The sequence below is a fragment of the Lathyrus oleraceus genome, chromosome 1 (assembly GCF_024323335.1).
Source record: "Lathyrus oleraceus cultivar Zhongwan6 chromosome 1, CAAS_Psat_ZW6_1.0, whole genome shotgun sequence".
Classification (NCBI taxonomy): domain Eukaryota; kingdom Viridiplantae; phylum Streptophyta; class Magnoliopsida; order Fabales; family Fabaceae; genus Lathyrus; species Lathyrus oleraceus.
The window spans coordinates 134,948,445-134,965,405 of NC_066579.1; the positions used below are offsets into that span (position 1 = coordinate 134,948,445).

Sequence of the window (16,961 nt, forward strand, 5' to 3'; positions counted from 1 at the left end):
TGCTGAACAACTTTAGTTTTTGGAGCAGCTTCCTCTTCAACAACTTCAGGAGTAGCTTCTTTGACCTCTAGAGCAGGAAGACATAGTTGGGAGTTTCTTAACTTCCAGATTTCCATTAAGGGAATGAACCCATAACTTAATTTCCTTTCAGCAAGTTTATACCAAAAATCCTTCATCTTAGAGATCTTGGAATCAACCCAGCTTCAGTAAGCTTCCCATGTTAAATCACTCGCAGCCGGATTTGCTGAAGAACGACTGATAGTCATTGCTTTATGCAGACGACTTTTAGATTCTGACTTAAATTTCCTCATAATCATACCAATGTTATGAGAGGATTTTGGTGGTTTGGGGTAGTTAACAGTGAGGTTGATTCTATACTCATCAAAGTCAGGACCATAGACTAAAGGAAATGATGGTAAAATGATAAGAGGTGATTCATGGTCAGGTGAAATTGGTTATGGTTTAAAGTTGAACATTCCATCAGGAGTTCCATTAGGCACATACCCATCATAAACTCTTGAAGGAGATGTTCTGGGGGTTGTGATATTTGGATTTGTTGGTTGGGGAGCAGAAATACATGGTGGTGAAATGGGTGAATTTTGTAACTGTGAAGGAGATGGTAGTGATGGTAATTGTTATTATTCTGATAGAAGTTCAAAAACTAAAAGAGTTTATGTGATAGGATTTATAGTGGTTGATTGAGGTGGTGGAAGTGGGATAGGTTCAGAAATAATGGGTTGAGATGAAGGAAGAGGTTGGATTGGTAAGATCCTTTTAGAAATAATGTAATCAAAAGTAAATTGAGTGTTATCATGAGGGAGCTTACCATACACAATATCAGAAGCTCTTTAAGATGACTAGACAACTTCAGAATCATCCTTCAGAAGCATTTCTTTTTGGCGCTCACTGAGAGGCACCTCGTCATATGTGATGAGCATCCTGAGTCCAAGGACCATTGGTCTTAGAATCTTTCTTCATCTCTTATTGTGATTATCAACAACATCTCTACTTCTTCATGCTCTGCAAACTTTGTATCATTATCTTGATTATTTTATTTTTCATGACAATCACTAGAGTAGTGACCATACTTCTGACAGTTGAAACACTGAATATGAGTTTTGTCAGGTTTTCGACCACCACATCTTACTCTACCTACAACACCACATCTCTGGTTGCTTTAGTATGGGGGCTTTCTCTGATTCGAGCAACCTCCTTCTTTTTGATTTTGACCAATCGAATTGTTGTAGTCTCCTCTACTTTTATTGTCAACCCACTTCCCTTTACCTTTCTTTTCTCTTGTTGATTGTGTCTGCAAATCCATATCACTCTTCGACTTACATGCATCTTTTTTAGTCATTCTTTATTCATGATATTCAAGTGTCCCTTGAAGCTCTTCCTTTAATGTTGACAAGTCTTTCGACTCTTCTGTGCCTACTACCATGTGGTTGAACTTTGGAACCAATGACCTCAAGATCTTTGAAACAAATGATCTTGATGTCAATATTTCTCCATATACCTTGATTTGATTCACCATTTTTACAACCTTAGTGAAAAAATCATTTATGCTTTCATTGTCTTCCATCTGAAGTAATTTATACGTTCTTTTGTGAGTTTGTAACCTTACTTCTTTCACCTTTTTTGTGCCTCCAAATGATTTTTCCAGAATTTCCCATACTTCTTTCATTGATTCAACATCACTAACCTTTTCAAAATTTTCTGCATCAACATATTGATGGATTATAAATATATATTTATAATCTTTCTTCTTCAATTTTTTATGTGCAACTTTTTCTTCATTCGTCGCATTTGCTGCAAGCGGTATCACTCCCTCCTTAACAAGATCCCAAATATCTTGATAGCAAAATAAAACCTTTATTTGCTTGCACCAATTCTCATAATGTTAATTCTTCGGAATTGGGACACTCACAGGAAAATGCATGTTTAGATGATTCATCACCATCGTGTTTTGCTTCCCATGAATCGCTCAACCAGACTCAGATACCAGATGTTGGAAATTCACCAATTTCCCTTCAAGAAATTCACCAAAATCTATGGAGAATTCTGAACCGAATCTTGATGAACAAGAATCAATATTTCTGATTGATTACTCCTCTTATTCTTCACTATTCAGTTGATTGAATCAACCAACCTTTGTTGCAAGGTTTTGGTCCGCAATGGTAATGAAAAGAAACAAAATTAAATTGAGTAAGAAAGAGAGATTAGGGTTTTCAAATAAGGAAGAAGAAGAAGAAGAAATTTTGCAGAGTAACTATCTGCTGTCAAACTGAGAATTTTTTCTTTGCAACTACAAGTATGTGTTATATTATAATGATATGAGTTACTCCTTATTTATAGATTTTGGGCTTTCTTTCTCCTCAATCAAAGCCCAAAAGACCTAATTTTGCTAACACTACAAATTTGGGCCTAAGTAAAAAACCATGTTGAGGCTAACTCCTTAACACTTCGACACTTCAATACTTCAACACTTAGGTGTTTCGACAGCAACATGCTTCGACACCGTGACTTACATTCTCAACAATCTTGACCCAATGTGAATGCTTCTCCTCATGAACTATCTCAATGGTATCAAAGTCAATGGCTCGAGTAAAGAATCAGCTCATTATATCGAAAGTCTTTCTGACAAGGTGGTGGTCAAGTGGTGTGTCTTTTTAAAGTTCATATAACGTGGTAAAAGTGTATTTCGCGTGTATTTTTTTATCAGTTATATAGATCCTAGCTATTAATCAATATTATCATGTATCACTTAACAAATATTATTTATATATAAACAGTGATGTGGGTTCAACCATATTACTTAATCGACTATCTCTCAGTCTATTAAGTAATACAATAACATTAAGAATTGATACTTTTAGTGAATGTTAAACCTAAATCTATCTTTAGAGTTTAACATTTAACAAATTATTATTCTAAATCTAGATTCAAAAGGTATTTCTCAATAAGAATTCAAATCCATAAATCAAAACATCGATAACAAGGATAACATCAATTTTGATGACTAACTAGTTCATATATAACACCATGATCAAAAGAGATACATACGAGTATGGTTAATTACATCTAATTCCAACAAGAGAGATATTTAACTACTCGCTGTCATGGTAGCCTTGCACAAATGAGAAGAAAAGATTTGAATTGGTATCAAAGCTGATTTCTCAAATGATTGTTGTGTATCCGCCTTGAATTCCTCTTGTTTTGACTTTTTCACTTGTTCTCTATGTGTTTCAGTCTCTGGAAAAGTTCAGCTCCTTTATGTTCTGTTATGAAATGTATTTATACCAGTCCTAAAAAAATAAGCTCGTTTTGCGACAGATGACTCGCTTAGCAAGCTGCCTTTTCTTCATCATGAAGCTTTCTGCCACATTAGTTTTAGACTACCTTATCTCGCTTAGCGAGTATTGACTAGCTTAGTGAGATATCTCGCTTTGACCTCGTTGTGATATGCTAAGCAAGACTGTTGTTTTGGAGAATCTTGTGAATTTTGACTTGCCTTGCTTTGGGCTTGCTTTAACCTCATTAAGTGAGGTTGTTGTTTTGGAGAATCTTATACATTATGACTTACCTCGCTTTGACCTGGCTAAGTGGGGCTGGTGATTTTGTAAAACTTTGACATTCAGTTTACATTCGCTCTGAATTTGCTTTGACCTTGCTTTGAGGCTCGCTTGGTCTTCGCTTTGAGCTAGCTAAGTGAGGGTGTTGAAGTTCAACGCATTGCTTTTCTTTGTCAAGCTTCAAGACAAGTATAAATACTTATAAAAATTGTTAGAATTAGGTGCAAGAGGTAGAAATTGACTAAACACTACTATTTACATGATAGTTGGAGTTTTAATATGAATTGCTTTGCAAACAAGTTAATAAATGCTCTTATTTTGTATATATATACATAAGGATAAAAGAAATAATTGGATAAAAAAAAACATTTTCATTTGACATTGTGCAAAAAGAAGACAAGTATGGATCTTTGAATCAATGCTTATACTACATCAAAACATAAACCACTATAAAGAGACTTATTCTTCTTCTTCTTCTTCTTCTTTTTCTTCTTCTTCTTCTTGATCTGATCTTTTTTCCTATAAAAAATTGACCAAACCTTTAAATTATTTAAATATCATCCTCTTAGCATTTTTTGTTGCAAAATCATTAATAATTCGTTCATAATCAAGGTTCTTCAAAAAAATATTTTCAATTGAAATTAACGCAAGACTACTTAATCTATCTTGTGACATAGTAGATCTCAAATAAGATTTTAATAATTTTGATTTAGAAAAAAAAAATCAGCAGATGCAACACTGATAGGAATAGTCAATATTATTCTAAAAGCTATGCATGCATTAGGAAAACAATTAAAAGTCCTTAAAGAACTAAATATCATATAACTTGATTTTGGTTCAACTGTTAAAACTTCTCTAATAACTTTCAATTCTTCAAACAAAATTTCACCATCAAGATCAAGAGAATCGTCATGTTTTAAACAAGTTTCAAGATGTTTACAACATGCTTTCAATTCCCTATCAGATAATGATCTAAGCCTTTCAATACTAAACAAGAATCCAGAAATATTTTCATATGTGCTATACTGCTCAAATCTTCTATCAAGTTAGTCATTTCTTTGATCTACAACATATAAGAAATAGTTATTTTAAAAAGACTTTTCAGCAGACTCAAGATTCAGTTGTGTGGGTTGAGATGGATTTTCATCAGTGTTGTTTTCTACGAGTTTGACGTTTTTGAATAAACACACATTCAATCTCCATTTCATTCTCAATTTTTTCGGCACTATCTTTAGCATTTATAAATTCATATTCTCTATATTTTTTCAAATACTTGATCAAACTTATTATTAGTTCTATAGTCACATCAATACGCGTGTCTTTTTTTTGTAAACTTTTGCTAATTTCATTAACAACAGTTAACAATTTAAACCAAATAATCATAGCTACTAACATCTGAAGTTTGAGATTTAATTGCATATACATTATTCACATGACTTTCCCAACGTGTTTGCGATAATAGTTTAATAGTTAAACCTTTCACGTTGTCTCTAAGAATTTTCCAACATTTTTTCGAATGAGAAAATACAGTATAAATACTTTGTAACACTCCAAAAAAAATTTTAGCTTTAGTACAAGATTTTGCAATATCACAAAGAGTCAAGTTAAGACTATGACAACCATATGGTGTGTATAATGCTCTAGGGTTATCATCTAATAATTTTCTTTGTACACCTTGATGTTTATCTTTCATGTTTGATCCATTATCATATCCTTGTTCTCTCACATTATTAATATCTAGACCAAGAGTTTCCAATACATTTTGTAATTTCTTAAACAATCCTTGACCTGTTGTGTCATAGACTTTCAAAAATTTTACAAAAAACTCTTCAATTTTTATTGGACTTGTAGAAACATCCACGCAACAGATAATGAGAGTCATTTGTTCTTGATGACTTACATTAGGAATACAATCAAGAATCGAAGAAAAATATTTTGCTTCTTTGATTTTTTCGACTATTGCACTTTTGACTTCATTACCTAACATGTTAATCAATTCATTTTGAATCTTATGACTAAGATAATGATAATGAATTTCATTATTCTTAATACGTTTAAAATATTTTTTCATGACAATATCTCATCCAGCAATCATTTCAACAAGAGAAAGAAAGTTTCTATTATTTTTCACATTAATCCTCTCATTTTTTTCAAAAAATGCTAAATTTTGCTCAGATAGATATCTAGTAACAGAAAGTATCATAAGTAAGACATTCTTCCAATGTCTTTTTTCATTTCTTATAAGCTCTTGAAGATGTTTATCAATTGTTATATTTTTCTTAAATCTAATTTGTAAGTCAATCCATTTACTCATAAAAGACATGTGTGCACCTCTTGATTCATGTTCTTTAAACATTTCATAAATATGTTTCAAATCATTAAAACCTTCATTTGCTAAGCGATTCATTCTATAACTTGTACCAAATAACTTACCTAGATTTACATCATTTGGAATAGAAATTGTAGGGTATTTTTCAAAAAAAATATGAATAACACCCTTTTGAGATTTATTATCAATTTCAATTAGTTTCTTTCTTTTTCGTTTTAGATGACCAGACAATTATTTTTTAGGCAACATTTCAAGCAATCAAAGAGATGAAACAATAGTATCTTATGTTGATTTTTAACCTTTAACTTAAATTCTGATCAATTTGTTCCAAAAGTCTTTGAACACCAAATCAAATTTGATCATAAAAAGTGAAAATCAACATGAAAATTAACATCTTATAAAAGATTTTTTTTTACTAATAAGTAATATATATATATATATATATATATATATATATATATATATATATATATATATATATATATATATATATATATATATATATATATATATATATATATATATATATATATATATATATATATATATATATATATATAAAGAGAATTTTCTATTATAAAAATACTTGCTAGAATTTTTTTTAAAAATATATTTTGTAAAAAGAAATTTGGTGCCCTTAAAATTATGGTGTCTTGGGCTCCTTTCCCGCGAGTCCGTGCTTAGGGCCACTCATGTTTCAAATGTGTTTGATATTATTAAAAAGTTAAAAAAAAACAATTTAATACATTAACATAGAAAATTATATTGTTTTTAAAAATAAAATAAAAAATATCAAACACATATTAAAATATAGACGCAACCCTTAAAAGTCTTTTTTTCAAAACCCTCTAAAACCAACTCGAAAAGAAAAAAAAAAGACTCTTAGATTTTTTTGGGGGATAAATGGAAGGGATGAGAGGGGAGGGGAGGGGCGAGAATATGTGTTTGATTCAGATTTTAAGAGAGGGTGGAGAGAATATTCAATAGTTTATGTGTTTGATTCAAATTTTAAGAGAGGGAGGGGAGGTAGATGGAGGGGACCAAAATCCCTCCTTAACCAATTTTTTGCTTTTCCCGATTTTGGGAGATTTGAAGGCAGGAGAGGTGTTTCATTTTAATTATAATTTTATTTATATATTTACCTTTATTTATTTATTTAAATATAAATTTAATTTATTGAAATGTTAAAAATTATATTTTGAACAAATTTTATCTTCCTTTTATATTTCTTATATTTTTATATCTTCATCTTATTATCATTATATGTGTTTAAATTTTATTTTATTTTATTTTTTATATTTTGATGTTACTTTTTAATTATCGTAATGGTTTTGTTTATAGTATTTTTTGTTAGATTTTATTGTATTCGATAATTTTTTTAAAATTATATATTTTAATCGTTACGTTTTTATAAAAAAAATCATTATGTTCTCTGATTAAATACTTATATTTCGTCAATAAATTTGTATTTGAATTATAAACGTTAAATATTATGAGTCTTATGATAAACTTAAAAGGATAAAAAAGCATATTAGTTTTAAAATAACTACCCCCTCTCCCTATTATGAATCAAACATATTTGTAAATAAAATGGCTCTCTTTCCCTCCCATTTTATATTTTAAACCAAACATATATGTAATTAAAAAATTTCCCCTCCCTTCCTCTCACCTCCTCTCCTCTTAATAAAAAATCTCTCATCTTCCCTCTCTACCAATGTTTGGATTGATGGAAGTCTTATTCCATCACATACACCCCAAATTGGAGGGGGAAAAATAGAGATTTTGATGGAATTAGATGGAATGGATTCCATCATTTTCCATTCCATTTTATCTATTATTTAGAATCTCATTAGTTATCACTTCATTCCATCTCATACCATCAATCCAAACATATCTTTAAAGAACAAAGTTACGCCTACCTTCGATTTTCATCGGCCAAAATCTCTCTTTATTGTAAATTTAAAACATGTCATCCTCTTTATGTAATTTTATGTTTATTTTTCAAGTGTTTTAAAAATTTGATTAAAAAAATAATATTTAAATTCTTTTCAACATGTTTGCCTAATTGGTTTTTGGATTAAGTTAACATGAGTAAGTTATCCATCTTCCTAAAAATGAATCTAGTCAAATTGAGTCATAATTACAATATGCTAGAAATATTATAAAAATAAAAAGTCTTTTGTAAAAATTTTACTATGAAAACCGTTTAACTTTAAAATAATAAGTTTTTTACTATTGTAGTAATATTTTTTATTCAATTATCATGATAATAATAAAATACCAGTTTAACATAATTAATTACTAATATATGATGATTATATATTGGAATATTCTTGGTTTAAGATACTCTTTATCTTTCGTATGGAATTAATATTATGCATTGTTGTTTTCCTTATTATCCTTTTTTTTCAAGATGTCAATTTGTTTTCGTTCTTCACAAGTTTTAACTTTCTTTCCTTAAAATGAATAAAATTATAACCTTGTGGGAATATAACAAAAATATAAAAAATAATTAAATAATTAAATGTATTTGATACAAAACTTAGACTAAATACATTCATTTTTAATCATTTTTTTATATTGAATAAAATAAATATTTAGGTAAATATGTCATATTCATTTCATCATGAAAAATTATTTAATTTTAAAACATAATTAGAAGCAACAAATTGCCGTAATTAATTATCAGTATTAATATAATAACGTATTGTGGAAATATTATTGGTTCAATAAACCGTCTATGTTTCACACGAAATTAATACTTTGTATAACGTAGTTGTCTTATATTTTTTTTAATAGTAGTATTTGATCTATTAGACCGATTTATTCGATCCGGAGATTAATTTTACCATCAAGTACTTTTAGTTTCTTCTCAGTCGAATTATAATTCTCCCTATCAAATTCAGCATCAATAACTATTGGATCAACTAATTAGTCATCTTATATTCTCTAATGTTTTTTTTTTCTTTTCTTTATTGCTTTTAAGATCATAGATTTTGAGTTATTATTATTTTCATTTACCAACACGCTTTCTTGAGCTGCAAAAAAAACACTTATTTTTTGTTACAATTTTCTTTACAAAATTTAATGCGGTTAGTTTAATAAGTTTTGTTTAATATTTAAGTGCCAACAATTATGTGATAAGGTTTATGTCATTAAGTTTTACTGTAGTGTTTTATAAAATCTACAAGACGCGTAAATTGACTTACTATTTTCTTACATGAAAAAAACTATAGACTAATACCGATAACAATTAATAATGTTGAAGAAAGATATAGAATCCTTTTGTTTCTTCCCTTTTGAATAAGTGATTTTTTATAATTTTATATATTTTATTTAAACAAATTTATAATGAATTTTTTAAAAACACTTCAAATAAACAATTAGTTAAAATAATTCTTATAAAATATTATTTTAAAATTTTCATTTTTTTACTATAATTTTTTTTAATAAATTTTTAAAAAAACACTTAAATTTGAAATTATTTTGAACAAATTTTTATTTAAAAAAATTAAGATATTTAAAAAAAAACATGCAATTTTGACAATATTTTAATTTGAAAATCATTTATATATTTATATTATTGAATGTAAAAAAAGTATTTTAACTTATATAAAAGGATTTAAAGAAAATTTTAGTATTTCAGAATAATATTTATAAAAAATCATTTTTTAAAATATAAAAACAAAACAAACGAATCCATATCATATTCTCACTAACCATCACAAGGGAGTTTTTTTTTAATTCATATTTAATTTAAATTCTTAACATGGAGATAGAAGACTCATGTAAAGGTAAGAAAAATGCTCTTTTAAAGCACAATTATATTAATGTTTTGACATCTCCAAAATTTATGAAAATACTATATCTATTTTCAAAAACTGTAAAAAGAAATGGTTTGAAAAGTATTACATTTATATTCATTTATGTTTATTAGTTGAAATGAAAATGAAAACAAAAAATATGGGAAGTAAACAAATATTAATTATTTTTAAACTTTTAAGTGTCTATCTATTTTCAAATGTATCCATGGAGTTTCAAATGAAGTTTTCTATGGAGAGGATCCTAACTAAGTTTATTTGGCCCAGAAATAAGATTAAACTTATCTTTAAAATGAACAAAAAAAACACTTACCAAAAATGCATTGTAATTAAACCACTAACCCATTACAAATTACAATATATCTTAATGCATATAGATTTCTCATGAACTCTGTTCCTCAAGTACTAGAGGTAGCTCCATCTTTTCATCACCTCTTTGAATTAGAAACATTACTTTATCTCCTACATTATATTCATCCAATACTTTCAACAACTCTGCTTTGCTCTTCACCTATCAAAGTGCACCAAAGTTTTCAAATTTAATGAAATTCTCTACTACTTAAAATGATAGTGTAGTGTGTATAGGATTAGTATTTGTATTTTACATAGAACAATGGCATAAGAAAGGTCAAATAAAAGTTAGTAATATGAAATGCATGTTTTGGCTTACTAAGCGTTTGTCAAATTGTTTGATACAATTTATGGAATCAACTTCTGTATGGATTGACTCATTTGAGATTATCTACTAGCATAAGTGTTTCTCAGAGTGTTTGATAGAATTTATGAAAACAACTTATGACCGTGTCCATGAGATAACTTTAGTAAACTTTCTAGATAGCTTATGAAAATTGCTTATAACTTATATTTGAAAATGATTTAACTTTATTTTATCTTTTCGTAATAGAAACACTTATATGATTAATGCATGCTTATGCTATAACTGCTTAATTAAGTTGTTTATTTAAACTAAAACTAAAACTGTCAACAAAGGGATTCTGAAAAAGAAGGCTCACAGGTTTATTGTCAACTGCAATGATGATATCTCCAAGGACAATATTACCAGCAAAGCCCCTTTTAGTGGGATTTAGCCCAACTTTGGCAGCGAGACTGTTTTTCGGAACCTAAGGAAAATAAGTTTTGTAAAGAGTTAAAGAATGATTTGGAAGAAGCTGTAAATACAAAGTTTGATTGATTGTGGTACAAGAAACAAATTTCATGGATTTACCTGAAGAACAAGAGCTCCATTTCGAACGTTAAGTTGATTCGCAATCAAGTCTGGAGCGATATCCACATTCAAACCAGCTCTAACAACCTTAAATTCATTAATCATGAACAAACATAAGGGTGTATATATCTTGAAAAGTTACAAAATATGTTGATATAGACAATGCGTGCATGTGTGTGTCCCAATTATCTACTTACTTTTCCAAACTGAATCAACTGAGGAACGATTCGACGTACGGTTGAAGATGGAATTGCAAATCCTACACCAGCTGAAGTTCCTGCAATACCAAGAAAAACAGCAATAAAATACCTTTTGTTTTGTTCTTTTTTGGTGAATTAAAGTACCTTTTTGTGTATAACCGAAAAAGAATACATAAAATATAATCCCACTCTGGATTATGATGGTAACGATGATGAAGAAACTTACCTGTCTGAGTAAAAATTGCGGCATTGATCCCGATTAAGCTTCCTTTGGAATTCAGAAGGGGACCTCCGCTATTAGAGTGACAGGAAAATTAATAAATGCATCGTGATATATGAAAGCACTAATTAAAAGCAATAGTCTTATTTGAGCTTATCTACTAACATAAGCAATTGTGAGACACTTTAGGAGAGCTTATCGAATTAGTTTATAGTTTATATAAGAATATTTTGATTTTATTTTATCTTTTGTAATAGAAATAGCTTATACATAAACACTTATATGATAAATGTTTATGCTATAAACACTTAATTAGGCTGATTATCCAAACAGAGCCCAAGTAAAGTGCACAAAACTCAACGGATAATGTTGGTAAAGAAAAGTATTGCTAGTTCAGATATAGAAGGGAGCTTCATATAACCTGTTTCCGGGATTTATGGCTGCATCAGTTTGAATACCACCACCAATTGTTACACCAGTTTTACTAAAGATGTCTCGATCAAGACCACTAATAACCCCGACCGTGAGGGTGTGATCAAAGCCAAATGGATTCCCAATGGCCAAACATTGTTGCCCGACTTTTAAAGACGACGACTCCCCCACCATGATAGGCTTTAGAATATCTTTAGGAGCTTCTACCTGTATTTGTAAAGTTATTAATCAATATCTCATCTTGTAAGATACATGCACAGTTTAATTACCTATTTAGATGAAATGGTAATATAAGGTGTCCTACATGTTAGTAGTTAGTATTACAATGTAAAATTAAATAGATATATTCTTAAGTAGACTGCTTATGAATAACATGCAGTGTAGTCAAGATCAAATGTTGGATCGTAAGATCTTAAGATCATAAGTGCCAAGGATGCCTGAGAGTGCTACGATCAGAGAAAGATCGTTTTCGTCATTGTGGTCAAGGTCGGGCTTTTAGAAGCAAGATCGTAAAAAAAACGTGTTGGGCCTTTTTTTGGGTCTGAATTATAATTTTCATGTTTTTGAGTATGTGTGTGTATAAATATATATGAAACTACCATTTTTCCCTTCAGTAAGATCTTACTGTCGTGCTAACGATCCGAGTTTTACGATCTTTCACAAGCCGACAGATCCTACTTAAGATCTCAAGCTTGACTACATTGTTAACAAGTGATTTGCAGGAAAAAAAATAGTTCACAAATTTATAAATGCAGATCGCTTCATATGCACTTCATGTCTATTGACCAAGGAGTGCATGTGAAAAGATTTGCATTCCATTACCCATATGAGTCTCAAGTCAAGAACATATACATGCACAATAAAGGTCTCAACATGCAAATAAAGAGCACTTCACCTAATATGACATTCATAATTTTGCACAAGATAGAACAGGAAACATACCTTCAAGACAGCTAGATCCTTTAAACGGTCAGCTCCGATGAGTATACCTTCAAAATTCTTTTGTACCCTTTATAAAGGAAAGTGTTAAAAATACATATATTGGTTATTAGGTTTCAAACAGAAGAATTTGCAATGAAATAAAGTCTCCTTGAGCCTCACCCTTCCGAGGCTAGAATATTGATTCGCGCAACAACCTCACCGGGGCTTGGATTTCTCGAAAGGGCATTGCCAATCACTGGGCAATACAAGAATGTTAGAATCATAAATCCTCATATGATCTTAAAATCTTCACATAGAACTGTAGTTTCCAAACTGATTCTCACCATGATAATTTGTCACGATGTGACCCTCTTCATCCCAAACTACTCCAGAGCCATTTCCTTCGGGAATCTGCAGGTATGAAATGAATAAAAAAAATGTGACTATATTGCCGGATTCCTACCAATTATCGCTCTTGTACACTAGAGATAATATAATGATGATCAATAAAATAGATAATCACGTATTGTTATTAACTGAATGCTATTTTACCTCAACTACACCAGTCACATTAAGTTGAGGACGCAATGTCACATCAAAGATGTTAACGACAGAATATGTGTTGGTTTCAAATAGTTGAACAATCCGGTCCTGCAAATTATGAAGTGTAGGGATCATGGCTATCAAATCGAGATTCAAATCATGAACAAAAAGACCTATTTTCGGAATTATCACTCAAGTCTTGTTATGAATCATAAGATAAGATATTTTACCAATGAAAATATGATATTTTTAAGTAAAAGCAAATGACATAGTAAAATTATAAGCAGATATATTACATACAAACACCAAATAATTCAAGTTATAAACTCAATTAAATGGCAAAAGAAAAATAACCGACTATACCAAGTTAACATGGTTGGCTACCCTAACTTTAGGCAGTGATTTATTAGAATGAATTGAGATTCATCATAGTGGATCGGGATTCTTCACATTAAATTGAAATTCAAGATGAGATTCATACTGAAAATAGATACACACTAGGGGTTCTTATCGATTAATCAAGATACCACTTGCATATGTTGTAACCTCTGTAGCACCGACACCTCTAATAAAATGTGTGTCTGTGTCTGTGACCGTGTCAGTGTCAGACGCCGACACGACACTGACACTAGTGATCACTTTCAATTTATTCATTTTTTCAAATTATTACTGGTGTCGACGTGTTAGTTCTTCGCAGGAATATTGCTGTTAGAAGGATTCAAAAGTGTTATACAAGCACAAAGGAAAAAAGAGGAGGCTAGAGTTGAAAGGTTACTTCTGCAGGAAAGAGTGGACCAGAAGAAAACACAGGAGGGGTCACTTCTTCAAGTGTTACTGATGTATCTCCCAATGCTAGCGCTGTACATTTACAATTTATTTCACGAAAGAGCATAGAAAATTAGGACTAAAACAAAAATTCTATTACTCTACCAATTTCATTTTTGCAATTTATGTCATAATACTATTGACCAAACTTAAAGTGATCCATGTCATCAGCATTTATAGAATTATACGACATTGACCCTTCAAATTGCAGTTTAAAATGAACTTTCCAAAATAGAGTTTGTAACAAATCGATTGAGCACAAATTCTCAATAGGCTATTACAGGAATGAGAAGCATATTGAAGTGAGTTGAAATGAACAGTTCATCATGAGTTACTTGCTTTTATAAGTTTATCCATATACTAATATAAGTGCTTTTTTCATTAAATGAATCTAAAGGAGTGTTTGGATAAACAACTTAATGATACATTTAACATACAAGTATTATCTAGATATTATTTCTACATTTTCGAAAAAGAAACAAGGGTTCTCTGCATAAGTTCTATATGAGGTGTTTCATAATTGTTCAAAATAAGTTCAGAATAGCTTATGGACATATCATAAACTATAACAAAAATCAGTCTAGAAGTTTCATAACTTTATTTAAAGTTTCAAAATAGTGTCTTCATATTTGCCCTTTAACCATTGAAACATAAGTGCATGTTTGGTTTAGCTATTGGAAAGCCAAAAACAATTCTAGAGGTGTATGATTCTTCTAAAGTAGAATTGATTCTGCCTTCAAAATTGATTCTACTTGAAGCTATAATTTATAGTTTTTAAGTTTAAACGTGATTTTTACATTGAAATTTACCGTTCAACTCAATTTTGCATAAAATAATCTAAACATAAATCACTTTAGTTTACATTCAACTCACTTTTAACCATAATCATTTTTACGAAATCAATTCACTCAGAATCAATTTTTTTCACCGCAGAACCAAACATATGCTAAGAAGACCATTACACTTTTACATCAATTTAGTCTCTTAAGCTTAAAAAAGTCTCAAATTAGCCTCTTATATATTAAAACTATTCCAAACAATTACAAAAGTGCTTATATCATATATCATATGTTCCAATAAGCTATGATTAAAAGCTGTTTATATACACAATCAGAAGAATTAAAACATGAAAACAGAACCGTGCGGACCTGAGAAGTACCTTGAAGAACAGAAAGAAGAATACAAAGACAAACTCGCCATTAACACGCGTCTTGTAGGTGACACAAGAGTCCTTTTCAGCATAGCATCAGAATCCTGAGATTGATCCTGAACTATCCTATAAACACACATCAACAACAGTTACACTAACAACTCATAGGTTATACTTAAACTCAATTTTATGATAAAATCGATTAATTAGAGATGATTATTGTTAGTAGTAGTAGTACCTTGAAATGGGAATGGATTGGGGAGGAACGGCGTCGTTTGGGGAGTTGGAGCAAAGAGAGGAGGATATGCAAATTTCACGGCGACTGAGAGCGGTGATTCTCTGTGTTGGCATTGACATACACCACAAATTGCATGCTGATACTTGCATTTTTTTTCTCTCTCTGGAAATTAATTTTTAAAAAAAGAAAAAGAATTGATGAAAAATTGGGGAAATTGTATTTGAGGAGGGAGAGAAAGAGAGATAAGGGTGGCTATATGGTTATGAAAGTTAGTTATGGTGATTTTTTTGGTTCAGTATTAACAAATTTATTAATTGTAATGTTTATTTTATACTTATTTTAAACTACTAAAATCAAATATTATATTAATCAATTTTACTATGAATAAATTATGCTATAAATAAATTTAACATAATTTAAAATTAAAATTTATAAAAATGAAAATAAAAAAAAAGTATTAAAGATATTTTTCACATTATCCATCTAAGACACCAAAAAGTATTAAAGAAAAGTATTAAAGATGTTTTTCATTATATAAGAAAATTTGATATTTCATTCCAAACGACACCAAAAACTTCTTTTTGTTGAGTTTTTCCTTTCTGACTCTCATAACTCTGCATCTTTTAAATTGTCGAAGCGTCAATTTCTCCCATTTTCTTTTTACTAGTTGAATTTTCGAGTATTTTATTAAATTCTCTATAGAGAATTATGTTAATTTCTCCTCGTTTTAGTTGAGAAATTACAAGTATTAATTTTAGGATTCGCTTTGGAGAATTATTTGAATTTCTCTTGTTTGAGAAATTATTGAATGGTCAAATGACCATTATTGAATTCTCTTTTGAGAATTATTGGAATTTCTCTTGGTTTGAGAAATTATTACGCCTGGTCGTTATACCAGATACTGCAAAAGGTATTTATATCATATTCAAAAGGTTTTTGTATCATTAGATGGTGTATTTCTAGACCGATTATCTACCGTACAAGTAGTAATCGTACAGTATATAATTGTTATGTTTTATCCTGGAGATGGCGCGGTAGTTCGACTGCTTTGCATAATTTTGGGCAGTGTCGCGGAACGTTTTAAAGAGAGCGACCTAGCCCGAGACTAGACCCGGTAATTTCTTTTGTGGCTCATTTTCAAAACCGTGAAACAATAATTTTAAGACGTTTCAAATTGTCGTGGCTACCGAATAAATTATTGGTATTTTTGCGATTGTTGTCTAGGACAAACCGTTCAAGTTTGAGGGAAGTCACTCCAAACGATGGCAACAAAATTTGCAATTTTTCTGAAAAAAGGTTGTCAACGTTATGAACGATGACATTCCTGTTGTTCCTTATGGATCAATTGAGCAAATCAACAATAAGAAATACGTGGATTCAAATGGAACACTTAATAGTGTTGAAGTTGAATTTGCTGCACCGATTAAAGCAGACGATTTCCAACTCAAAAAAAGAAATCGCCTTATGGAAAGAGAATGATTATCT

General features: G+C 30.0%; 1 protein-coding gene across 1 annotated transcript; it reads right to left on the minus strand.

Moving 5' to 3' along the window:
- Positions 1 to 9,865: 9,865 nt before the first annotated feature.
- On the minus strand, positions 9,866 to 15,751 carry LOC127122267 (protease Do-like 8, chloroplastic). Its single transcript, XM_051052632.1, has 13 exons — positions 15,477 to 15,751; positions 15,237 to 15,364; positions 14,039 to 14,121; positions 13,273 to 13,371; positions 13,065 to 13,131; positions 12,901 to 12,976; positions 12,742 to 12,808; positions 11,789 to 12,006; positions 11,374 to 11,441; positions 11,145 to 11,224; positions 10,948 to 11,034; positions 10,736 to 10,843; positions 9,866 to 10,233 (listed from the first exon to the last, which is right to left on the minus strand). Exons 1-13 carry the CDS (start codon positions 15,623 to 15,625, stop codon positions 10,105 to 10,107), a joined length of 1,359 nt encoding a protein of 452 aa, XP_050908589.1. The 5' UTR covers positions 15,626 to 15,751; the 3' UTR covers positions 9,866 to 10,104.
- Positions 15,752 to 16,961: the final 1,210 nt, after the last annotated feature.